Source organism: Prenolepis imparis, unplaced genomic scaffold (assembly GCF_030444845.1).
Source record: "Prenolepis imparis isolate NDT839.2.m4 unplaced genomic scaffold, iyPreImpa1.0 SCAF_8, whole genome shotgun sequence".
NCBI classification, from domain to species: Eukaryota; Metazoa; Arthropoda; class Insecta; order Hymenoptera; family Formicidae; genus Prenolepis; species Prenolepis imparis.
Window position 1 is genome coordinate 14,025,707 of NW_028141166.1, and position 25,483 is coordinate 14,051,189.

General features: G+C 36.6%; 3 protein-coding genes and 1 long non-coding RNA gene across 11 annotated transcripts; 2 read left to right on the forward strand and 2 right to left on the reverse strand.

Annotated features, from left to right (window-relative positions):
* Nucleotides 1–1,593: 1,593 nt before the first annotated feature.
* On the reverse strand, nt 1,594–14,292 carry LOC145940014 (uncharacterized). Of its 6 annotated transcripts, XR_014425940.1 has the most exons (8): nt 14,168–14,292; nt 10,194–10,711; nt 8,525–9,152; nt 5,873–7,116; nt 2,932–5,331; nt 2,306–2,861; nt 1,738–1,888; nt 1,594–1,657 (listed from the first exon to the last, which is right to left on the reverse strand). It is a non-coding gene; the product is annotated as an uncharacterized LOC145940014 (long non-coding RNA). The 6 variants fall into 6 exon arrangements; XR_014425941.1 differs by lacking the exons at nt 1,594–1,657; nt 1,738–1,888 and having other exon boundaries at nt 2,065–2,861; nt 2,932–4,440; nt 4,545–5,331; XR_014425938.1 differs by lacking the exons at nt 1,594–1,657; nt 1,738–1,888 and having other exon boundaries at nt 2,065–2,861; nt 2,932–4,440; nt 4,539–5,331.
* Nucleotides 6,990–12,987, forward strand: LOC145940012 (uncharacterized). Its single transcript, XM_083044765.1, has 3 exons — nt 6,990–7,125; nt 8,544–9,347; nt 10,054–12,987. Exons 1-3 carry the CDS (start codon nt 7,053–7,055, stop codon nt 10,695–10,697), a joined length of 1,521 nt encoding a protein of 506 aa, XP_082900891.1. The 5' UTR covers nt 6,990–7,052; the 3' UTR covers nt 10,698–12,987.
* A 53-nt stretch (nt 14,293–14,345) lies between the features above and the next one.
* Nucleotides 14,346–20,620, forward strand: LOC145940010 (uncharacterized). The gene is made up of 5 exons (XM_083044760.1): nt 14,346–14,476; nt 15,870–15,956; nt 16,019–16,150; nt 16,465–16,855; nt 17,118–20,620. Exons 1-5 carry the CDS (start codon nt 14,417–14,419, stop codon nt 20,618–20,620), a joined length of 4,173 nt encoding a protein of 1,390 aa, XP_082900886.1. The 5' UTR covers nt 14,346–14,416.
* LOC145940011 (coiled-coil domain-containing protein 102A) lies at nt 20,590–25,174 on the reverse strand. Of its 3 annotated transcripts, none has more exons than XM_083044762.1 (7): nt 24,821–25,174; nt 23,781–24,517; nt 23,476–23,704; nt 22,793–23,002; nt 22,433–22,707; nt 22,282–22,370; nt 20,590–20,714 (listed from the first exon to the last, which is right to left on the reverse strand). In XM_083044762.1, the coding sequence occupies exons 1-7, from the start codon at nt 24,923–24,925 to the stop codon at nt 20,707–20,709; spliced, it is 1,653 nt and encodes a 550-aa protein (XP_082900888.1). In that variant the 5' UTR covers nt 24,926–25,174; the 3' UTR covers nt 20,590–20,706. The 3 variants fall into 3 exon arrangements, with proteins under 3 accessions (XP_082900888.1, XP_082900887.1, XP_082900890.1); XM_083044761.1 differs by lacking the exon at nt 20,590–20,714 and adding an exon at nt 21,200–22,076; XM_083044764.1 differs by lacking the exons at nt 20,590–20,714; nt 22,282–22,370 and having other exon boundaries at nt 22,429–22,707.
* Nucleotides 25,175–25,483: the final 309 nt, after the last annotated feature.

Sequence of the window (25,483 nt, forward strand, 5' to 3'; positions counted from 1 at the left end):
GTTTGTCTAATATTATACTGTTATACAAAACACATCGTGACGCACGCGATATTTGTACGAATTATTTCGAACTTTCGTGTCGCATCCTAAATTAATTATATATAAAATAATTAGATAAAAATTTAATCTTGAGAAAAATATGAGACTTAATATAGGCTTTATAGAAAAAAAATGTGATTAAATCGCTCTAAAACTAAACACTACACTGCTACCACAATGTTTCGAGATCCCATATGGACGTAAAGCCCGGGCATGATCGTGCGCGTGGGTCGCATGCGTCTTGTAGACACACGCGTGTTAAAGGGAAGGCAGTGGAAAAGGGAACTCGAACCGGAGATGAGACGATGAAGAGAGATGGAGAGGCTGGGCGCGTGTCGGTCGCGTGCCTATTGCCACCGGTGACTCGGTTGTATATCTGCGACCCTCTCAGGACCCTTTAACCGCCCTTTCGCCGTTTTTCCAGTGATGAACGTCTGACATCAGGGAGACCTTTCTCAGACAATGGCATTTCCGCCAACGATGAAGATCACCCGTTGACACATGTATCGGAGATAAAATCACGAACAGATATTTAATAGATCGATGAAATTTTTTTTTTCTTTTCATCACGATACATGACAGACGTTTGATGTAAGATGAAAGAGAAACTGAATTTAAGAAAATACATATAAATTATATAAAATACATATTAGAATATACATGTATATATGTTAAAATATGCAGCACATAAAAATTATTAAAAAATTTTATTGCAAATTACAGATTGTCTAAAACGAGTTTAAACGTTTTGCATAACTCTGTATATAATAATAAGCCATATATAAAAGGCAAAATGAATATGCTGCATTATGATTTGTTTTCTGTGACATATGCATATGTCACGCATTATTTGCCACCAATTTAAATTGATGACAGTACTTGTTCGTCACTGTATCATTCGAGACCATGACCTTAGTTGTTCACCGTCTAGTTCACTTCCTTTTCCTGTCACCTCCATAAAGACCGCCTGGGCAATGGTGATGAAAGAAAGGGGATAAAGAAATTTACCTGGCACGCGAATGCGCAGCCTTGACCAAGCAAAGACAGCTTGCTCTTCTAATTTCGGAAAATTATATTTCACAGGATTTTTCACAAGATCTTTGTTTCAGCAGCTCGTTTTTTATTAACTTCGTGAAAATCACAAATTTCCGATCACAAGAATGCCAAGCGAGAACGGAAGCAATCAACATTCCTAGCATTCTAGATGAGTAATTATCTCCGAAATCACTGTAATATTTCTGCCATGAGTAGATTGACGATAATTCTTTTTAATTATATTGTAATTAAAAAATTTAAAAAAAGAACAAATATATCTATAGATCTAGATATAGAGATTATATACGAAATCGATCCTTCTGTATATTTCTATTGATCCATAATTTTGAGACAAAGAAGGACTCAGAAAGTGAAGTACCCGGGATTAATTGTGACCGGGTCAAACTGCACGAGACGAGCCGTCTTCGCAGGTGGCAAGCAGGCATGCAAATCTAAAAAGGAGGGTCCACGCACACGAGCACGTGCTCGTATTTTGCGAGAGACCCTCTTTTCAGAAGCGGCGGCGGCGGCAGTGATCAGCTGGCGGTATTTCTTCCTTTTCTCTTCTCCGATCTTCGCAAGACTGAGGGAGAGGGAATCAGAAAAAAAAAACACTAAAAAGAACGAAAATGAGCGTCGCCACCCCTTCTCCATTCCACGCACCCGCATCCTGTGGCAGCTTTCGTAAAAACCGTCGGCCCGTCGGTCTCCATTCAAAAGCGCGAGTCACGGGGGCTCATTTACGAATTTCACGACGAAATTCTACACTGGCTGGGAGCGGGGCTTCTGCGATCTCGCTCGAAGAAGCAGGAATCTAGAGATAGAAATGAATAGATAAATACATACGAAAAAGAAAATAAAAGGAAAGGGTGCGATCGTGTCTCCAAGGAAGATTTCGCCCTTGGATTATGTCAAGGTATTGTAATCTATATCTGTAAGTAAAAGATAAGATAAAAATTATTCATTATAAATTTTCATTCAATAATAAATAATACAGTCTTGTCGATCAGTTAAATATAATCTTTTCAAATAATAATAGAAGATATCTATATATCGCGTATAAAATTTTAATTAATTTAATATAAAATATTTGTAATGTGAAAGAAATTATTAAGTATAATAGTACATAAAGATATACCCCTAAAACGTCAAAAAATTGATTATTTTCAATATTAAATTTCTGTATAACTGATCTTATCATTGAAAAAAGGGCAAGTAGCTGAATTTATACCGATGATGGTGTAAGAATAGAATACGATCGAGGGGGGATGAAACAGGCGGCTGTGATTGCTGTCTCCGGAAGGAACTGTCTCCCTTTATCCTCGAGGACATTGCTTCAAACACGAGCCAACGTGTCTTACGGTATTCTCCCCTAAAGGGAGACACTTCCACGGACGTCTCCACCCAGTGTTAACCTCTTGCACCCAAAACTAAATTAAGAGTCGTTCCGGTCGACGTTTTTTGTCACCGGGGGCACTCCTCGAATTTTTTTCCAATTTTTTTCCTCGATTCATCGAGAGTATCAACTCATTATATTTCTTCACCATGTCTAAATATTTCAAATCTTTACGTCCAAGATATTTATCTGTTTTTACTAATCTACAAATAATCAGCTACAAGGCACTCACTTAACAGTCAATTTTTAATATTAATTAACTTCTCTTGTCTTTTTTCAGCACTAAATTAGGTAACTGGTTAATTATCTTGCATTCTCTTCCTGTCTCTCTTTTACACACCTCTCTATTCTTACGTTCATCCACTAGTTCACATTGTTTTCTCTTACGTACCTAAAAATAACAATAATGCTAGGAATAATCGAGACATGTAAAGCGTATTTTCGCATAATGATTCACGGACCATGAATAGAGAATTAAGTTGCGCCTCCCGATGTCATTGCACCCTAGATCCTAGAGGATGCATAGAGGAACCGAAGGAAAGCGCAGACGGGAAAGTTGAAAGAGTACACGTAGACGGCTGAAAATCTGTCATTTGGCGTCCCGCCAAGTCTTCGCGACTTATCTTCAGCTTCGTCTTCATCCCTCATTCTCCAGTGGAAGCTCTTCCGCGGAAGACGAACCATGAGAACTTTTATTCCTACTTTCTCGCCGACACATCTTTTCGTGGAAGAGCATCGTGTGTCCTCATCATCGTCTGTTGCTATTTTCGGAATCTGACAATTTTTATAGATTCTTTTGATTGCAAAATCTAGGTAAAAGTGTTCACTGAAAATTCCTGGAAATCGTAAGATTTTGATTATTATTTCATGGCGTTTGCGTTACCATAAATGTTTATGATCGTCTACGGCGCAGAACTTTTAGTAGTCATATAACATTAACATTCGATACAGATACCAATTGCTAATTATAATCAAATTGTAATATAAATTGTGCAAATCTCTCCTTATAACATAAAAATAGCATTCTTTATTAAATTTAGCAAATAAATCTATAAAAATAGAGTTATAAAACATCTGTATTTACAATATTTAAAAAACTCATTTTTTTAAATCATCGAGATTTTGATATTTAGTTTATAGATTTTATATAATTTTTAAAGATTTTTTCCTCACTTCTTCCTTATATACAGAAACAAAGAAATGGAGAACAGCTACAATTTTTCTTTATTAAAATTTGATTCAAATTTCTCTCTCTTCCACTCTCTCTGTCAACGCAACACAAAATTCCAACACAATTTTGACAAAGATAAAGTCATGCGTCACTCTGCTTGCCTCAGTTACCGAGAAGCAAAATTGGCGAACGTCTGACTTTGAGAAAAATTCACCAAGGGGAAGATGTGCGTCTCTCGCGTCGCGAGATTCTGGATTCCGATCTTCTTAGCTTACCTTGTCGCGCCTTGCGAATGGCCGTGGAATAGAAGAGAGGTGGTTTACCCGAAGAACACGACAGCTGCATCGAGCCATCAGAGCCTGAAAATAGCATGGCAACCCCATGCCGAGGCCGCCGGAGGAGCGGCGAAGTCGAAGCCCTCTCTCTCTTTCTCTCTCTGGCTCTCCCCTTCTCTATCTCGCCTTTATACATATCCCGACTACTGCTAAAAAGCCGCCCACCTACGAACCTTTTAAATAGCGATCGCGTGCTTTTCCCTTTTTTCCGGCACAGTCCGGAAAGTACTTGCTACCACCGACACGAGGAAAAGAGAGAGCACGCGGGAGGTCGCTGATTTATAGGAGGAACCCAGCGTATCCGGATACTTTACACACGGGACGACACACGATACAGTCACGCATCTTCTCCCTAAACGATCCTGCCGTCCCTTGGAATCAGTCTTAATGACTTAGCACTCCTGTCATTGGCGCAAAAAAATCCGCCCCTATACTTATCCATTTTTTTTAGAACGAAAAATTACCTAAAATGGGAGATTTTTTCTTCTTACAAGCTTGTCCCGATTTAGTAAATCATTAATTGTAATTCATCACTATTTAATCATTATTAAGATCGTCTCACCGAAACCTTTCAGATTTGATCTTTGACCTCATCAACGTTAATACGATTGATTCTTAAGCAAATGTGTCGTTTCTTCGCTATCGTATATTCTTCCGCTGTCTTTCATGAAAGTCGCACGTGGTCACCAGTCGCGATTTATCCGTCAAGATCTCCGTCTATCCTGCGTGCCATCGACGACGTCGCGTATCTCTTTCTCCTCCCTCGCACCTGGAGACGTTCCAAGAAAGCTGAAAATACGCGACTGGTGGGCACATCAAATATCTTTGGGGCACCTGTAGGATGAGTCGCCGGATAAAGCGCGCAGAAAGATGCACGAGAGATGCGCTATCGATGATGCCGGTTACATTAATGGATGATCTGTAGCAAGCGATGGCGGCATAGCAAGCAATCTGTTGTCGGTTTTAGAGAAGAACTCTTTGAGAGTTGCGTCAGTGGTGAAGATGTTCTTGCGTTCGCTTGCTTGACGTTCTCGGAGCTCGTGACTTTATTTTTGGCTGTTCGACGAGGATACCGTCGGCGATTTACGATATCGCTGAGACACCTGTTCCGCAAACTCCTATCTAGAGATTTCTTGCAATTCCGAAAGCTCGCAAATTATTCATCCTGACCTAGACATTTGATATGAATGCTTTGATATGAATGACTGGAATGCTTCACAATTTCTTTCTTCGCCTTGAAAAATCTCAAATGTTTTTTTATTATATATAGCGCGGAAATGACGCGGATTGCGGCAAATATATCTAATAGTTGACTATGAATCATAAATTCTCTTGAATCGCAGATGTTGAGTTTTCTGAAAAACGAATATGTAAGTTTTTATTTATAATAAATAATAAATTAATATATATAATAAATAACGATAATAAAAGATAAATAGAACATATGCTTATAATAAATACAACATACAACTATAAATTAAAATTTGCATTTCAAGTCTTGTAAATTAAACTAAATGTACGCTGCAGAGTTGATCGATTAAATCGCTCTTTTCATTGATAAAAAAAGATTAAAAATAATGATAACATTATCAGCAATTCAAGCGTGAATCAAACATTTTTTTAATAGCATCACAAATTTGCATCGAGAAAAAATATGCAATATGCAGAAAATTTTACGTATTCGCTAATTTAGTGAATATTTCTCGGATTCGAAAGAATCGAAATTTAATCTCCTTTTTTTTTTGCTAATCGCCTTAGTAAAGAACAAAAGACTATAGAGGCTGCGGGGCTTTTTGGTTGACGATTGAATGAATGCCACGCGAGTTAGTCAGCACCGCGGTGCTAAATTCGGCGGACGCCTGGCGTCGCGCCAGAAGAACCACTCAGCGCACCAACCTGCTTCTACCCTGGAGCCGCCGATGAAACGCCGTTATCACATATCTGCTTGCCATCCCTTTAGATTGATAACATCGATCTTCTTGACCTTGCTAGATACATAGTAAATATTAATCTTCTTCTTTGATTCTTCTGTTCTTTGCTGTTTCGTAAAAATTGGACGTCATATAATGGTACCAATAACAGAAGATTGGACTAGAAGAATTTGAGAAATTATGAGTAGAAATGTTGATTGAAATATGATGAATTTATTATAAGCCGCATCTGTCACTGCAACAAATGATTTCATTATTATAAAAACTTACACATATATTAGAACTATAATCGTATTCCATTTTCTAAAACATACATTAAAAGCGCTGTTTAACATTGTACACGGTACATTAATCCCTTAATAAAATAAATCTTAATTAAATTTAATGGAAGAGAGAGTCTGCACATTAAAAATCTCATTCATTAAAAATTAATAATGACAAATATATGTTTCTCTCGTGCGCCAGATAAATTCTACCGATTCAATTTAATTCACTAATCAAAAAATATAATAATGATTCTCCTGTGTTGCGACGCGGGGTCCAATAACGAGCGATAATGGCGGGACGACTTGTCGAGGGGAGAGTGGTGAACAACCACCCTGCGTAAGCTGCGTGGACCGGTCGTGTTCCTCCTACGTAGCCTTTCATCTCCGCGCTCTCCCGCGAGACACACTCGTCACGCGTGTCGCACATTGCCGCCACACGAACGGGACCACCACCACCACCATCGTACACACGCGGAGGAACCGAGCGGGCACGCTTCTGAGGCGCGTGCAGCTGAAGGCGAAGAAGACGACGACGATGATGACGAAGAGCGCCGCGGCGGTGGCGGCGGATGGAGACGGAGGGCGAGGGAGGCTGCGCTGCTATATGTAGCCCCGAATCTTAGCCGGGGCAACTATTGCGCCCGAAATTGCCGAAGCGAACGCAACCCCTGCGCCGCTCGACGTACACCGGAATCGGATTATAATCTCTTCTCGATATCTTCGCGATCGTTGGACCTCTCATCTTCGTACTGTCCACATCCTTATTGCAGATAATATTGCAGATAGTCGGTGCAACGAGTGTGTTAGTTTGTGAATCTTGAATTGATATAAGTATGACTTGTGTGCATTGAGAAGAGAAAAATCGAGGAAGAGACGAAGATGCCGCGAGCGTTCCTGATCACGCATCGCAGGTACAACGGTGCTGAAGAAGAGGCCGGAGGATCTGAAAGAGGTAAGTTATATTAGATGCAGCTTTAATCAAAAGTGCACATTTAATTAGTCATGATAAATGACAATAGACTCAGCTCCAAACTTAAAAGAAGAATGCTAAAATTTTTATAATTTCAAGGTATTAGGTCTTAAAGATATGGATGTCGTAGATTAAATATTTGTCATGGAAAAAATTGCTAATAATAAAATTTAATTTATAAGACACTTTTAGTAATCAGATTTTGATTTTATTATAATTTAATATAATGACAATTATTTTGCCTTTTAATTGGTGAACGTTGACAGATTTAATTTATCATAATTTATTGAAATTATTGAATGATAAAAAAAATTGTACATTTAACAGTAACATATGTGATTTATATACAATTCTAAATTAATATTTCTCAAAGATCTTTTGCGAGAATTTTGTGCAGCAATAAAACTTTATCCGTGTGAAATAAATTTTATACCTAATTATTTATTGAAGTCTGAAAAAATCGCTGGACGTGAAATTGTAGAAAAACAATTCACGATGTCAAAATTTCGATTTTTACATACATAAATTCCCTTTTCTTTAACTAAATTTAAATTAAGAAAATTCGCTAGTCGGCTTCGTAATTAAGGTGGTGGATCGCGCGAATTTAAGAATAGGAGACACTAGTGCGTCATCAGGGTCCACTATGACGCATGCCGTCAATCTCGCACCATGAAGCAAACAGGCAAATCTCTTCACAAACGTCCGTGTATCCATGTATACGGTACTAAGAAATATGTAGAATAAACGCGGTATGCTAAGGACGGACGAGCGGGGGTCGCGACTCTATTTCCGTTCTCCCCGAAAACGGAGCAGTTGGGCTTTCCCCTCTCCGAAGGTGTACGTCGTGTTTTACGAATCGCGTCGACATCGAGTTTTCTTGCCAATCAGTCGGGAATTATCAGAAGCAATAAAATGTAAATTGATAAATTAATTATCATAGAATCGCGTAATATTAAATATAAATACGAGATTCATTTTTGTGTTTGGGAAATGAAAAGCTAAATTAGTAGAACTTTATACAGTAAAATATTTTTAGGTAAAATATATTTTATATCTATTTAAGGATCATTTTAGTATAAAACCAATTAAAAATTAAAAATATTAAAGTTAATTTCGTTAATTTTATTTCTTTAACTGCGTCAAGAATTTGTAATCTATATAAACTGAGTATTATTAATTGAAACTATCGAGAGATTGGAAAGACAGCAATTATTTTTTCCAAATATGAAAAAGAATATTATTTTAATCGGCTAATTAAGAAGATAGCTAAAATATTAATCTGTGACACCTGTCGCAGATTAATATTTGTTATTGAAAAAAAAATTACTAATGATAAAAAAATTGTTGATTGAGAAATTGCTAAGATATTTCAACAATTTACCTTTTTCATTTTCGCTCAGATTTCAGTCCCGAGAGAAGCGTGAGGCTGGCCGATTACAGCAGCGGTCAGCCAACTTCTGATGGCGCCAGCGAGTGCGGCAGCGAAACATCGTCCGAATGCCCTGAGGAACTGTATAATCTGACGAAGTTGGCGGAAGTGAGCCTGGCTGCGGCGGCGGGTACCCTGATTCACCACAGCAATGTCATCTATCAGCGACCAGTGTCGCCCAGAGTCGCGCAATATCCTGCAGAGACCAGCAGAACTCTGACGTCTCGATCTACTGTCCAGGTCATGGGAAACCAGGACCAAGTCTTGGGCGAACGGACGAGACTCTTCTTCGAGCGAATCGAGACCGAGAGGGAGATCCTCGAGGGTCGATCCGAGGAGAATACTACCCTGGGAATTCGTCTTTCGCCGCGACATCCTTCCTGCTCCTCGCAGGAAGAGTCGAGCTTCTCGAAAGCACCGATCGTTTCCAGTGTCGATGTAGATCCGTCACCGGTATCGTTATCATCGACCGTGTCTCAAGCTCGAAGGACGATCGGTGCCTTGGAGCCTAAGACGGAGGAGAACGAGGATCACGAATGTCCCGATTGCGGCAAGAAATACTCGACCTCGTCGAACCTGGCTAGACATCGTCAAACGCACAGATCACTGGGTGATAAAAAGGCTAGGAGATGTCCTCACTGCGACAAGGTCTACGTCAGCATGCCGGCATTCAGCATGCACGTGAGGACCCACAATCAGGGATGCAAGTGCCATTATTGCGGCAAGTGCTTCTCTAGACCGTGGCTTCTGCAGGGACACATACGCACGCATACAGGTATACACTTCTGATATTGAAGATGCCTCATTTTTCATTTTCGACGATAACTTTTATTCTAAATAAAATATCCTATATAAATTAACATGTATAATTATTATTAACATATGTATTAAAGACGACTGAACTCTGAAAAATTAACTATTTTTTTCGTCTTTCTAATTTAATCCACTTAAACTGTTTAATTGTCAAAGTTGTCGTTTAGTCTCTGATTGCGTTTTCTTACAATAATAGATATTACGTAACTAATTAAAGCAAACTCTATTTTTGAAGAAAGTACAGAGTTTAACGGGTAATTTCTATGAAGACAAGTTCAAATTAATTATTCGCAATGTGATTTTGGCACGGTCAGAAATGCAAATTGTAGATACAGTGTGAGATTGGTTGACACGCGGCAATATATCCACATCCTTCAACACCTTAAGTGGTACATTGAGAATAATTAATTGAAACCGTCAAATTAAAGAAAAGAGCAAATGGAAAAATGGAAAATCCATTAATTGGGCAATATTCTATTTCTCATTTCTTAACTTTTAATTTAATTTTAAAAAATTATATTTTTTCTCCTATATTCTATTTTTCATATATATTTATTCGAAAGAAAGTATGAATTTCTTTTTGTATTAATAGTATTTTTTAAAAATGAGCTTTTTAATTATCGTCTAAAATTTTAAAAATTTTTAATAATAATTTTTCTTCTTTTTAGGCGAGAAGCCCTTCAAGTGCACCATTTGTAACAAAGCTTTTGCCGACAAATCGAACTTACGAGCTCACATACAAACACACTCGAATACCAAACCTCATGTGTGCGGTCGTTGCGGCAAGGCCTTCGCCTTAAAGTCTTACCTTTATAAGCACGAAGAGTCATCCTGTATGCGTGCTCATCACCGGTCGTCCACGGAGAAGTCCGATCAAATCGAGCAGCAGACGACATCGCTATCGGTGAAATCGAGTGCCCCATTACTATCGTCGCCCACCAGCGTCATAGTTCCTCGATTAGGACTCGAGCGAGACCAAAAGGGCTCGTCGTCGGCATTCTCCGCGATCATTAGGCACACCAGGACGACGGACGCGACGACATCGTCGAAGCGATCCTGCAAAGAGAGAACGCCCTGTCCGAACGATCCGAACGAGGAGAGGCAGAGCCCCGATTCGGCGACGAAGGATTCGGAATACGTATCCAGGATGGTCATCAGGACGTCGGTGATATCTCCCAATCCGGAGCATCTGCATCTGCGCTTCGAAAACGATGTTAAGAGTTCCTCGACTAAGTACGATTATCCCAATCCGACGAGATCCTCGGCCTTTTCGAGACCCGCCGGGATGACTTTAAACCTGGCCGTCGCTTAAAAATCGGCCGATACCTGCAATCAGATCGAATCAGTCATGTTAAAAAGATTCAGACATTTGACTTTATACTTACTTTCGTTTGAAATTCCACAACAAGAAATTCTCTCGAATTTATTCGATTAGAAATTTGCAGAGATTTGCTAGAGAAAATTGCAGATTTTAATTTTCTGTAAAAAATTGAAGCAGGTTCAGGAATTTTTTTAATCACTTATTGAAATTATTCACTTTATCAATAATTTGGTCGCTGTTTTTTATAAGATTATTAGGAAAGGATTTAATTGAGAAATTGACAAAGACGATTTGTTGTACTGTTTGATTTGGAAGAGCGATTTTACAGGATATTCTAAAATTACCGACGTTTCTTTTAAGTTTCAGTTTTTTTAAATAACCAGTTTATAATATATAAATCTTTTCTCATCAAAATATGATTAAAATTGAAACGTTATTTTTTTATCATATACATACATGATGATGATGATGATTTCGTAAGACATTTTCATACTTTTAATTGGGTTTTCGCGTTATCTGTCCTGTATATCAGCCTTCCTTTATTGCGATCGAACGAAGATTATTTTTATAATAATCTGAATAAGTTGATTATTTCTGACAAGACAAAGTTACGAATTAGTAAGGAAACAACAGAGCATGTGACAGACACTATTCCAAGCATCTTCCGAGAATTAGGGACCATCTAGTAATTAGTCATAATGTTAAATCTATATAAGCCGTTAATTTAGCGATCCGTTGATATAAAGCCGTATCTTATAAATATTGGATCGTGTTCTTCAGCGTGTGTATAATTCGACACAGCGACATAATTCCGATAAGAAGATTGATATATAAGCGAACGAGAATATTTAAAAAGAAATTTTCGAGGCATAAGATCGCCCTTGACGAGAGTTTGTTAAACACCAAACCTGTGACCTTATCTATTTAAAGACGTAGCTATCGCACGGCATTAAATTGAAATTAATCGTCGATACGCGGACAGAATTGCAATGCCTTACGTGTTATTATTTTAGAATTAAATGACAAAGGTTCGAGGCTCTTCGAGGCAGCTATCGACTTTACAAAATGTAGATACGTATATATAACTGGCAAGTTCCAAAATATGAATGAATCCCAATGAATGTATGTAAGAATATAGTGTAGCCGAATGTAGCCGGGCAGAGTTACGTTTTCGGTCATAAAATGTTGAAAAAAACGATACAGCATTCGGCGCAAGTTCGTTGTTGTGTTGCAAAAATGTTGCATCCCCTTAGGATGCAAGTGTTGAGATGTTCTCAAAATCGCGAGAGCGTGTATCTGTGATTTGGAATTGCGCAACCGGTTGCAAAAAGCAAAAAGCTGGCTCCAGACAATGCGAAAATTTAATTATATTATATATATGTATATAAATTTCATATCATATCATAGAAATAAATTTAAATCCGATGATCCTTTACTAAAGTATTTTATATGTAATAAATTTTGTATTACATACGATTATATAGAATACCATGTAACATGTAATGCCAACAAACAAACGTTATCCAATCAAACGCATCGTTTAGAGCCGTAGCGTAGGTTGTCTGTTCTCCATCAGCGAAGTAATTATAGCCATGATAAATAAGCCTTCTTCTTTCGTTTTTTGATACCAAAAAAAATTGGTATCCGATCAGAGTGTCGAACTAGTCGAATCCGTTCCGTCATTACGAACGCAATCTGCCGTCGTGACAAATCTCTCAATTTTGTAATTTATTTTATCGCGACGGATGTTATCGAGAAAAAGATCGATGAGACATGTCTCTTTTTCAATGATTCGGCGGACGGCAAGATTATGCGAATGGCGACGGTTATAATAAAGATTTCATATATAAGTATAATAATGTGTCACGCGCAACAAAAGAGACCGATTGTGTCGCGTTTGCCGAATAATCTGCTCGTGCCCTAAAAGATTGTAATTAACGAGCTATTCGGACGCGTCCTAGTCATTTCGAGATCCGATATTATAGATTGCCTATGAATGAGAATAGAAATCCCGATCTAGCGTTATAAGATGTAGTCGTATTGATCGCACGTTGTAAATAGCATTCCCACTTTTACGTACATTAGAATTCGGACGCGAAAGAGACGTTGGTATAGTCGTTTTTAGATAATTAGACCTATTATACGCCTGTTGTATGTATTATACGTGCTATTTGTACACCAGAGTGCCTACATAAAATATTTACCCACATTTTTGTACGAATTGTAAAAATTTTGTCTTATCGTAACGAGAGGATAATATACGAAATGATATACGTTTGAATTAACACTTTACATTTGTCCTATCTCTCCTTTTTAATATATCTTTCTTTCTATAATATTCTTCTTTTTTTCATATTTCTAAAGATTTTCCAAAAATATAAAATTTTTGTTAAGAGTCAATTTGAATTATAAATTTCTAATGCATAGCAAGAGTTATTTAATCAATGTAGCTTCTGTGCTGTAATATATATTATAGATTGACATTATATATAATATATAAAAACAGCACGAATATAAAATTAAGATTTATATGAAAATAAAATGTAATTAGATTACTGTGTGACAGAATCAGCAAAGCAAAAATTACATAATATTTAAAAGCTGTGTCAGAATAATTTAATTTCGTATCTATCTAATTGCAGTACATGCATTCACATAAAGCTTTCTGTTCAACATTCTTTCGCCTTTTTACTTATTGAATTCACTTTATCGCGCCGATGAACCGTGCGATCACTAGTTACGCTTGGTAGTAGGATAAACAACGACTAACTGTGTTTAACAAATAGATTGAACTCAATAATTAGGCCAACGAAAGCGAAAATGACTAACTCACGATAGTCGTATAAATCAATCATATCAAGTTAACTCCATGTCGCTCCTAATTGATAAACATTTATGATTTAAAATAAAAATAAAAAAATTCATACATTAATATCATAAATTAAGATATATAAGTATCAAGTATCAGTAAATTAACTTTCATTGATAATGTGAAATAAATTAAGCAAAAAAGAAAAAAAAAAGATTTGGGTTATCTCCAAACATGATTCTGCCTCTCCTAAAAATATTTCTAAATATATAATTAGTAGAATAATGAAAAATACATATAATATATTATAATTTAAACTATAAAAAAAAATCATCTTTTATTATTGTATTACGCAAAATGAAAAATTTGATTGAAGAAAATTTCTGTCAAAGATTTTTTAACATGTATATAAGTCTAATTAACAATAAGACATCTTGTCGACACCTTTACATAAGTAATAGAAGATGACGATATATTAGGATTCAGTTTTCCGATTTTTTTCTAACTACAATACGATGATACCCCAAGTTATAGGTATCAGTTAGTAACAGTCATGAGTGCATATCTTATGGTAATGAGATCCGCACTGACAAGACTAACGAGAGACGACGTAGAGATAACATAATACATACAAACATTTATACGCACTTACATCACGACGCACATTCTCAGAACTTCTTTTAGCGCGATTCTTTCTCCCGCCTCGTGGCTTCATGGTTTCTTAATGATTCTCAGCGACGCTTCGCGGGACCAGCTATGATGAGACCAAAGAAGAGACTAGAAGAAACGTAGAGGAAGAAGAGCGAGAAGTCAGTGGGAGTCACGATCTAGCAGGGTTGGATCATCGTTGAGACATTGGTCCGTGTCAGTCGTGGAGAAGATCTCGCAGAAGATTCGAACCATGCAGCCGTACCCCATCATCCTAATTTTCCTCGCGAGTATAGCACTCGCGAGATATCATGTAAGTTTTTCTCGACACCGCTTTCCTTTCGACGGTGAAGGAATATCGAGCACATTTTGTCACATTCTTTTTAATATGAATTTTAAAGTGTTTGCAGTGTTTCAAGAGATGACAAGTTTTAATTGTTGTAAATTATACAGTATACTTAAAAGCTTGTGTATATTGAAAAGAATAATAATTTTATAAAACATTGTGTATTATTTTAAATTTTAAAAAAGTCAATACATCAAATTAATCAAGTGATATTTATTACTTTAGTTTATATAAAAAATTTTATAAGATTAATTATTTGTATTATTTAATTTTACATTAATTTGTGAATTTCATTAACGTATGATTGTTTTAATGTGCAAGATTTTAAAGGCCATTAATTTTTAAATATTTTCAGAGAAAGCATATAAATTATTCTATCTTATATAGCAAAATTAATTGGGTTATCGTAGATTTATAGAAAGTAATATTTTTATAAATATCGCCGGCACTTATTCGCCATTCAAAGTAATAGATAGCTGCTTATCTCTCCTTTTTAATTACAATTTAGGACATTTCTCGTTGCCATATTTCGCGCAGCGTTGTGAAATTCAGCAAATTGCCGGCATATATCATCTACCCGCAACGCTAAACGCAGAAATGTGATCTCTTATACAACTAAGTAACTTTGCTCGATATTCCATTCACTGTGAGATATTTTTGATATTTAAAAAATTGAGTTATATTAAGTTGTAATTTCAAAACAATTATTAGCTATATGTGTATAACAGAAAAAAATATTTTCATGCAAAGTATATAAAATAATTATACTTATTTTTAGAGAATATTTTGTTATAAAATATGTGATATGTATATATATATATATTAATTCCATATTGAAAATTATAATATTCTAAAAAAGGGGATGTTTCTTAAATTTATGTGTTTTCAAAACGCATCGTTCTGAATTAAGTATTATATTAATAAATCTGTCCAATTACAATATTCCATTATGGCAGGTTATTGGCACAGGTCACACATGCTGTAACTATGATGCATATGATTAGAAAGACCGTTTAAGAAAGATTTGAAGATCAAAGTTCATGAGATAAAGCAAACGATAGAGATTGTATATGTGCGTATGCTTAGTTTATTCTCTAGCGCTGTCTTCTTTCATCCCTTTTTGTTAAAATATTAAAATTTCAATATTTAATGTTGCATTGCTATAAAAGATCATTTTTATCAAGTTTGAAATATAAAAAACAAGATAGAGATCAAATATTTTCTATATATCTCAGGATATTTTAATTATATATGTTATTTATATTTAAAACTAAAAAAATTTATATAATCGCGACATTATTTTTGAAAAAATAGTAAGGTACTAATGATTAAAAGGTATAAATGATATTAATATTTATAGGAAAAGACGCGTTTTGATCGTTCTATTCATAATGAGCACAAAGCGAGGAATATAGAAAAGCAACGGTCTTTTACTGACAACGTTACGGTAAGTAGTTATATCGTTTTTATATTAAAATATAGATTAAAAGAAACTTCTTTTAAAAACAGCAATTCATTGCATACAAGAGCAGGAAAGAGAACGATTGCTATCTTGAGAATATAAAGCATGATCAAAATGTAACACATAAAAAACGACAACCAAAGATACTCTATGCATCGACAGTCCTTACAAAATTGGAGGTAACGATAAATAATCAATTTAATATTCATGTTGTTATAAATTATAAAAGTTATAAATAAAATTTTCTTTTTAATAAAAAAAAAAAATTTACGCATGTATTATATAAAAATTAGCATATATATAATACATATATATGTTTCTTATATATAATACATATATAAGAAACTTATATATGTCTCAGGGGTGCTTAATAAATATATAAAAATAGAATATTATTTAATTAATTATATGTAGAAATATAACTATAACAGACACAATATTATGTCAACGAAAGTATATTAATATTTTGATTTAATATTCTAAATATAAATAGGCATGGCAACTTGTTGGAGGCCGAATTGTTGATTTCTGCAATGGACGTAGAATCATCTTACTGCAGATAAATAAACCTATACCTGGGCAAACTCTCGATCCTTTTCTAAATGAAATCCCTATAGACGAGAATGATATTTTTCCAAGACGAATAGTTGATGTGGTTTTAACACCACTAAAAGCTCGAGCAAAGAGACAAATTCAACTCGAACAACGGGAGAAGTTGAAGGAAAATTCTAATCGATTTCGACTAGTTCGTCGACAGACGAATCAATTTCGAGGAAAATTTCGTGGACAAACGCAATCTCAATATTTAAATCTCGATAATCATGAACAGAAGGAGGGCAAAGCGGAAGCTGAAGCTACTCAGCAATCTTCACGCGCAGTAGTTAGTAAGTATAGTTATTTATTATATATATCTAATAATTATATATCATTATAATAATTTAATCAGTAAATTCAATTGAAAGAATTTCTGCGACTTTAAATTTTGATGAGTTGAAATTAGAATTATTAGAGACATTATTGAGTATGTAAATAAGAATTTTATATCGGATAAAATTTAATTATTAAAATTATTAATATTAATTATTAAAATTAAAAAATAAAAACAATTTTTTTCATTAAAATACCTTATACATGGGTGTCTTCCAGGCGGCAGCCGTGGTATGGGTCAAGCGCAAAGTATGTCGTCAAGTGGTCCAGGTTGTGAAGATTGTCCTGGATATTCTGGGTATCCCGGTATAGAGGAAGGTCCGGATAGAATAAGGATTCCGCCCACGGGTACTGATAGATATGGACAAGTTCCAGGTATTGGAGGTACACCTGTTATTACACGTCCTGGAACAGAAGTAACTGCAGGCGTACGTTATCCTGATGGTGTTACTCCTGGTGGACAAATAACGTATCCAGGCGGAGTAATTCCCGGAAGAGTCGGCACTTATCCCGGTGTCCCAGGAATTAGTCCAGGAACTTATCCAGGAGGTATTCAACCTGGAACTGTGATACCGGAAACTGATAAAATATATCCTGGAGATGTTCGTCCTGGAACTATAATACCAGGAGTTGGTGCAACATATCCTGGCGGTATTTGGCCTGGTACTGTGACTCCAGGAGTTGGTACAACATATCCTGGAAGTGTTCAGCCTGGCATTGTCACTCCAGGAGTTGGTGCAACATATCCTGGCGGTATTCGGCCCGGTACTGTGACTCCAGGAGTTGGTGCAACATATCCCGGAGGTGTTCAGCCTGGCACTGTGACTCCAGGAGTTGGTGTAACATATCCCGGAGGTGTTCAACCTGGCATTGTGACTCCAGGAATTGGTGCAACATATCCTGGAGGTGTTCAGCCTGGCACTGTCACTCCAGAAGTTGGTGTAACATATCCCGGAGGTGTTCAACCTGGCATTGTGACTCCAGGAATTGGTGCAACATATCCTGAGGGTGTTCAGCCTGGCATTGTGACTCCAGGAATTGGTGCAACATATCCCGGAGGTGTTCAGCCTGGCACTGTAACTCCAGGAGTTGGTGTAACATATCCCGCAGGTGTTCAGCCTGGAAGAGTTTTACCTGGAGTAACGACAGGAGTTGGAACAGGTGTTGGGACGTATCCAGGAAGAATATATCAACCTGGAGCCCAACCAGGACAAGGTATCTATCCTTCTGATGGCGTGGTAACTTCAATAACAACGGGTGTTACTGCTGTTACCGGCGTTAATAGATATCCGGGTGGTGTATTACCTGGGAAAGGCTTACCAGGCGTAACATATCCGGGAGTTTCTGAAGTAGGAATTTATCCCGGAGCCGAAATCTATCCTGGCGGTGTCCGACCTGGTACCGTCTCAGGAACAAGTGCCGAGACATATCCTGGCGGCGTTGCACCAGGAAGACCAATAGGTCAAGGAATTTATCCTGGTGATAGACAACAGCTTGGCGTGCTTTATCCCGGTGGCGTTCCATCAAGTACTTTGCCAGGACTCACTACAGGTTCGGTAGGAGCTGGTACACAAATAGGAACTTATCCAGGTGGTCGAACAACAGATGGACAAGCAATTTATCCAGGTCCTAGTGATACTATTCAATCTAGAATTCCTGAAGGAACAGGTGGTATACCACGTGCTCAAGTTACGTATCCGAGTGGTATATATCCCGGAGGTGCTACTATACCAGTCACATATCCCGGAGGTGGTACATATCCTGGTGATACGCAGCAAGTTATTTCTCCCGGTGCTACTTTATATCCCGGTCAAGCAATCTATCCCGATGGAGTTGGTCAAGTATCAACATATCCAGGCGGACAATATCCAGGCGTAGGCACTGGAATTCCCGGAGGAACAGGCATACCAGGAGGCATTCAATACCCAATAGGTACAACAGAAGGTCAAGCGACACCTGGAGGAATAAGAACTGGTATCACTGGACAATATCCTGGTTTGTATCCTGGTCAAGGAATAAGTACTGGTCAGTATCCAGTAAGACCTTACCCAGGAATAGGTGAAACCGCAGGAAGCGGAGAAGTCTCGCAAGTTGGAGGACCAAGTAGACCAGTGAGTGTGATAGACAACGGTGCCGAGTCACAGGCATCGAGCTCTGTGCAGCAAATTGACTCGGGTACTCAAGCGAGCGCATCGGCTCAAGGTAAATACGGCTCGGGTACAGCTCAATCGCAGGTGACGGGCACATACAGTGGTTCAGGTACCTTCTCTGCCCAAGCTGGTACCAGCGACGCCAACAAAAGCGCTCAGACCGAGATAAATGGCGGTAAAGAAGGAGCTACCAGCAACGCGCAAGGCATCGCAGATCGCGGAAAGAGTCAAACGCAAGTTCAGCTGGAGTCCGATTCCGGAGCTACTTCGACAAACGCCCAGAGCAGCGGGTGGAATCACGGTACTAATTCTCAGGTACAAGCGAGCTCCAAAGGCGGAATGGCGGATGCTCAAGCTAACGGCGAAGGCAGCACTTCCAGTCAAGCGCAAATCGGGTTCCAGCCATACTTGAAGAGTGAAGATGAAAAAGTGGAAAAAAACGCGACACCGTTCCGCGGTAGCGGAACAGCATCGGCCCAAAGCGGCATTCATCAAGGTCAATCGCAGTCGCAGCTGCAAGGTTCTTTCCAATACGGGATCACCTATACCGGTGCGGCTCAAGCTGGTTCCGGCGCCGCATCATCACGGAAACCTTTCAACTTTAATATCACCGACACTGAACTCTTCAAGCCCTTCAAACTGGATTCTTCTTCAAAGAAACCGGCGAACGTCGATAGTTCGCCAGCAAGTCGAAGCTACGAGAATAAACAAGACGATCGCGAGAAAGGCTTGCAAAGTAGCTCAACCTCGAAACAGATTGTTATTGTGAATTCCAAGGACAATCCATCCAGTGATAAGAAGGTGCGAGCTACTGAGAAACCGCGAACGACGGACGATACGACATATGAGGAGTACGACGAGTACGCGGACGAAGACAATTATTCCACGGATTCAAGGTTGACATTCCAGGAAAAGTTTTCGGAAACTGTGTCAGGTACGGATCATCTCAGTAAAACTACTCAACCAAGTCACAGTCAAATACAAACGATACAAGTCGCTAAAGGAAATCAATACGACGTTCATGTCAGCCGAGATTCGAACGTACCGCAAACGGGTGATATCTTACAACCAGGACAATCTGTGTCAGGATATACCATCCCGGCTGGTTTTCGCGGTAGAGTAGTATCGACCTCTGGTACTAAGACTATTGCCCAAGGTGACGGCACGTCTCAATCGCAGACCGTATCCTTGATACCAAAGGATCTAAATAACACCAAGTCGCGTGGCACGGAAACTAGGTCGCTTCAATCCAATCACGAACGTTACGTCGGCCGATATACGTCGAACAGTAAGAACCAAGGTTCTTTTGTCAATCAAAATACATCTCCCGATAAGCGGGCGAGACCTACTCCAGCTATGAAACCGAGTTATTATACTGTAACTAATAGTTTTGCTGGTAAGTTAAACGGCAGCAACGAGCCGAAAAAATACGAGCATCGATATTATACCAAGAGTTCTACTTGCGGATATTTTACGTTCTCCTGCAATGTCGTATACGGCTCCAACGGCAGAACGAAGATCTGCAAGCCAAAAGTGCCGACGTATCCCGATGGCACGCCTATGAAATGTTGAATGACCAAGATTTATTCGTCGTGGGATGCGACGTTAATTATTTTTGATAATCGCTTCTGTAAAGCATCATGCGTTAAATCATTCTTCTATTCACCTGTAACATGAAAATAAAATTTAAGTAAGTTTGCTTATAGTATAGATTAGATCATATTTGATTAATTATTAATTGCTTTCATGCGCGCGCCATATATTTTGCACTATAATTTATTCTATTCATAAATTTAAGTGGTATATTTCGCGCTCTTCAGCTTTCAGCAAGTAAAATAAATGTGAAAGTAAAGCAGATACGACAGGAAACCCTCAATCTTATGGATCAATAAAGACTATATTTTTTTAGGAAAATCCATAGGATTGAAAGTTGTAAATGTTGTATATACTTTGATATATTTCTTTATTGAAAAAATTATCGATGTATAGCATAATAAACATGTTGCTACATCAATTGCTACTATTTATTAAGTTTTGTCAATAAAATACATTTTAATTAGAAGAAAAATGTTTTTTTTTTTTTTTTGTCGTTAAGAAATATAATTAATAATAATCTTTTCTTTTTTTTATCTCGAAATTTAATGTAATTAATTGTGATGTATGAAGATTTATTCGTTTTATATCTCTATCTACAATTCAATATTCTACGATATGATAAACTTATATATGGAGTATTGCTTTAACTTATATTATATAGATTTTTGATATTGACATAAAAAGTTTCATTATAAATATCAGGTATCGTATCTTGTACATATTGTATCTCATTAATCGATTTTACTAATTTTTTTTTTCGAGGCGACGAAACATGTAGTTTCATTATGTATATATATCATATTATATATATATAAATATACACACAATATATCTTTATATACACCAGTTTAAAAAAAGAACATATCAAATAACGCGGAATGTAAAGTGTTTATAAAATACGTCTCAATAATAAAAATAATAAATAAAAAATATATATTCATAAAATTTACAAAAGTAAAAAAAATTTATGAGTAATGATCAAATGATTATTTACAGAAAATAATGAGAAAGAGGAACACAATCTCTTTACGTTGAGTAAAGGACTGCTGAAAAAGTAAATACTGCAACATAATCACCATCAATCTTAGCAATCGACAAGTAATTAAAATTGCACATTACATTAAAATATGCTAGCAATATATAATACATTTACTTATATATGCTACTGGAAGTATTGATGTTTTACGTTTGCTATTAAACACAGTAAACGCGTAACTCACAATAATTATTTGACATACACAATTTGTCGAGCATCACGCTCAACGGATAAATTTCCCCCCTTCCCCTCCTTTCCCTCCAAAAAAACATTAAATTGTGTACTTTAGGCCCACAGAGAGATCACCTATTTGCATTTTTATTATCTGATTTAAACACATTGCTATCGACACGAGCGAATTAGTATTATATCGCTAGGCTTGCTGTCGATCATAAACTGAAACAATAAATAATATATTTCTAACTTATGTTGTCTAACTTTTATTAATATTTTAATCTAATAATTTATAAATATTTTAATTTAAAATCTAATTTTATTAATGTTTCGCTTTAAAATCTAATTTCATTAACATTTCAATTTATATATTTTTATTTAATTATTATATTACATCTAAAAGCAATTTATTAAATTAATAACATACCTTCAGCATATTCATCGGAATTATTTACTTGGAACTTTTGCTCTCCTGCTCCTTCTACATCAGTGTCCGCTGCACATGATTCGCTTTTGCTGATAAAATATATAATAAATAAAATATATAATTCAAAAATTGAATTGATTATCCTACTTACCTATTTCTGAAATGTTCCAGTTGCACATTTGCAGACTCCAATTGTTCCATAAGATCCTCATTAGTTCGTTGCAATTTTCGTACGTTACTCGTAGTTGCGTCGACCTCATCTTGAGCAGCGGCAAGTTCCTTCTTCAACTCCTCGACTCTCGTTCTAACTCGCTTCACCTCTGCCTCATATTGCTCGGATCGTCTCATCGCGTGTGATAATTCTGTTGTTTTTTCTGCTAAGGATTGTTTTAACGCCGCTTGATACTGCTTCACTTCAAGTAGTACCTGCGAATATCGTATGGAAACGACAAAATAATAAATAACAACGATTTTGGGAAATATTTCGATTTGAAATAGAATTATAGCGAACCATATTGCGAACTAGGATTTCATGCTGTAATTGTCTCGTGTCTGTGTCAGCCGTAGAAACCGGTCGTGGTCGTCGCGATTCTATTTTCTCTTGCAATTCATATAATTTCAGACGCAGCAGCTTGTTTTCTCGTTCTAAAGAAATTTTCTCAGTCTCTAATCTCTCTCTTTTACTCCATTCTGCTGCATTTTCAACCTGAAGTCTCTCCAGCTGAAATTTTGATGATAAAAATATAAAATTATCTATAAATAAAATTATATATACATATAGTGCAAAAACAGAGATCATAAATAGATCATTGTCAGACATACTAAGCTTCGGTCAAGTTAAAAAACATGTTATTCGTACCAATAGTCTTTTTACTTCTGTTTCCGTACTTATATTTTACTGGTTGACATACTCGAAAAAAAATAAGGACTGAGAAAATGTGATCGTACACATGGATTGAATTGCGGCTGAAGAAGTCATAAGTAAATGCACGAAACGTTCCGCATTAAATAAATTAAGTTACAATACTAGACATTAACATCGTCACTTTATTTATTTATTTCCTGCTCGAGAAAAGGCCTAATATTTATTACTTTTTAATCATAAATAGAGTTTAACAAATTTTCTTAAATGACTATCTTCTGTTCAAGAGGAAATGTAACTACAAGTGTATACAATGTCAGTAGCTTACTTACTTCGGTTCTCAATTCACTTAAACGACGATCCATACCCTCTCCATTACCAGTATCGTCTATTAAATCGGCTATGTGTTCATCATTTAGTTCGAGTTGAAATCGCTCTTTTAACTCTGACAATTCTCTCATTGTGTCGGCTCTACTTTCAGATAATTCCTCACATTGTTCTCTTAATTGTTTAAGTTCAGCTTTCAATTTTTCCACAGTACGATGTAAAGAATCTTTTTCCCTTAAAAAAATAAAAGTAAAATAAATTTGCATGTGTTATTAATTATTTTTATGTGTATTAATTTATACAAACTTACTCCCTTTCCACAGAAATAGTTTTTGCTGCTTCTTCCAGTTTAAGTTGCAACGTTGACATTTTCTGAGTTAGAGATTCTTTGTTATATGTATCTAAAGACAATTGTTGCTTGTCTAGCGAGTCTTTTTTAGCATTACTATCCGCAATTAATTTCATGATATTTTTATCTAGTGAATTACTAGCACTTTCCTTATACAATTCCACTGCATGTTTCGGCACCGCACCTTGCAAAACATACTCTTCAATATCCCTTTCTGGCAAGATGTTATGACCTCCTGAAGCAACATCTGATGCTTCATGTAAAGTTTTACAAGATAGCATATTTCTTTGTGTATTTAATGTATCACTGGGTTCAATATTACTATAAAACTCCAACTGTTCATCTAACCCCAAGGTAGCTCTTAATTGTGGGTCTGATTCTAAAATGGTAAAAATCTGTTGGTCAAATTGCCCAGCATGTTTCAAGAGTATCATATGTATCTTTTCCATCTCCTTCTTCAGTTGCTCATTTTGCAGTTCCAATTCTTGAGAGTCATGTTTGAAAGTGTTAGCATCTTTGACAGCAATTTCTAATTTTGCTCTGAGAGCTTTGGCTTCATCTCTAGCCGCATTTCTCTCATTCCGAACTTTGCTCCATTTTTCACGCCAATTAGCTGTACAATCTGACCACCATCGCATTGTCTTTTCCATTTGAGCCGCTCGTGCTCTTGCCTCTTCAAGTTCCCTCTGTCGTAAAGCCTATTTGACAAAGAAACACACAGAGCGATCAAATTAACTGATAAATAAACAATTGAATCTTTTAAGAAATATTATTTATATAATACTGAAAAATAATATTAAAGTATTACTAAAAATTAATTGTTAAAAACTTCAACTCATCATTATATATATACAATTTAAAACTAAAGATTAATAATAAAAATTCTGAATATTATAAGCATGAATTATATTGATCCCTAGAATATTATTTATCATGAAAAAAATTAAAATAATTTCTGATTAATCTACAGAGAGCAAAGTATAAAATTTGATAAAAATCACCTCCTTTGACTCCCATTCGCTGTCCATGCAACGTGATGAGGAGGGCACCTCGGGTTCCCTCATATATCGTCGTGAGGAAGTCCCGCTTGTTGTTGATTGTGCCATGGTATCAGCAATCTACGTAACCTACAGTTTTCTTGTCACTGGCACTTTTTGCCAATCAACTGGAATACAATTCCTTACTTCATTAAAAATCCCACAATCCGATTTAATGTCGATTAAACATCGTTCTTTCTTGCACTCAATCGTGCCATTTAAATGTCATCAAACTCGATGAACTCGATCAAATAATCATAAATTTCGCACATGCCTTGACAAATTTCCATACACATACGTCACACAACAAATAAATACTATACTGATCAGAGCATCATCCCCCTTTTGTGGGGTGATATTACATTTGTCGTACGACAAACTTTTTAAGCATATTGATTGGCTGCAGTATAGGACATTTTTTGAGTCTCTATTTCACAGCCAATCAATGCGCTTAAAAAGTTTGTCGTACGAAATGTAATATCACCCTAAGGCCGATATTACATTTGTCGTACGACAAACTTTTTAAGCTCATTGATTGGCTACAAAATAGAGACTTGAGAAATTTTCTATACTGCAGCCAATCAATGCGCTTAAAAAGTTTGTCGGCCTAAGATCGAGAATCTAGTG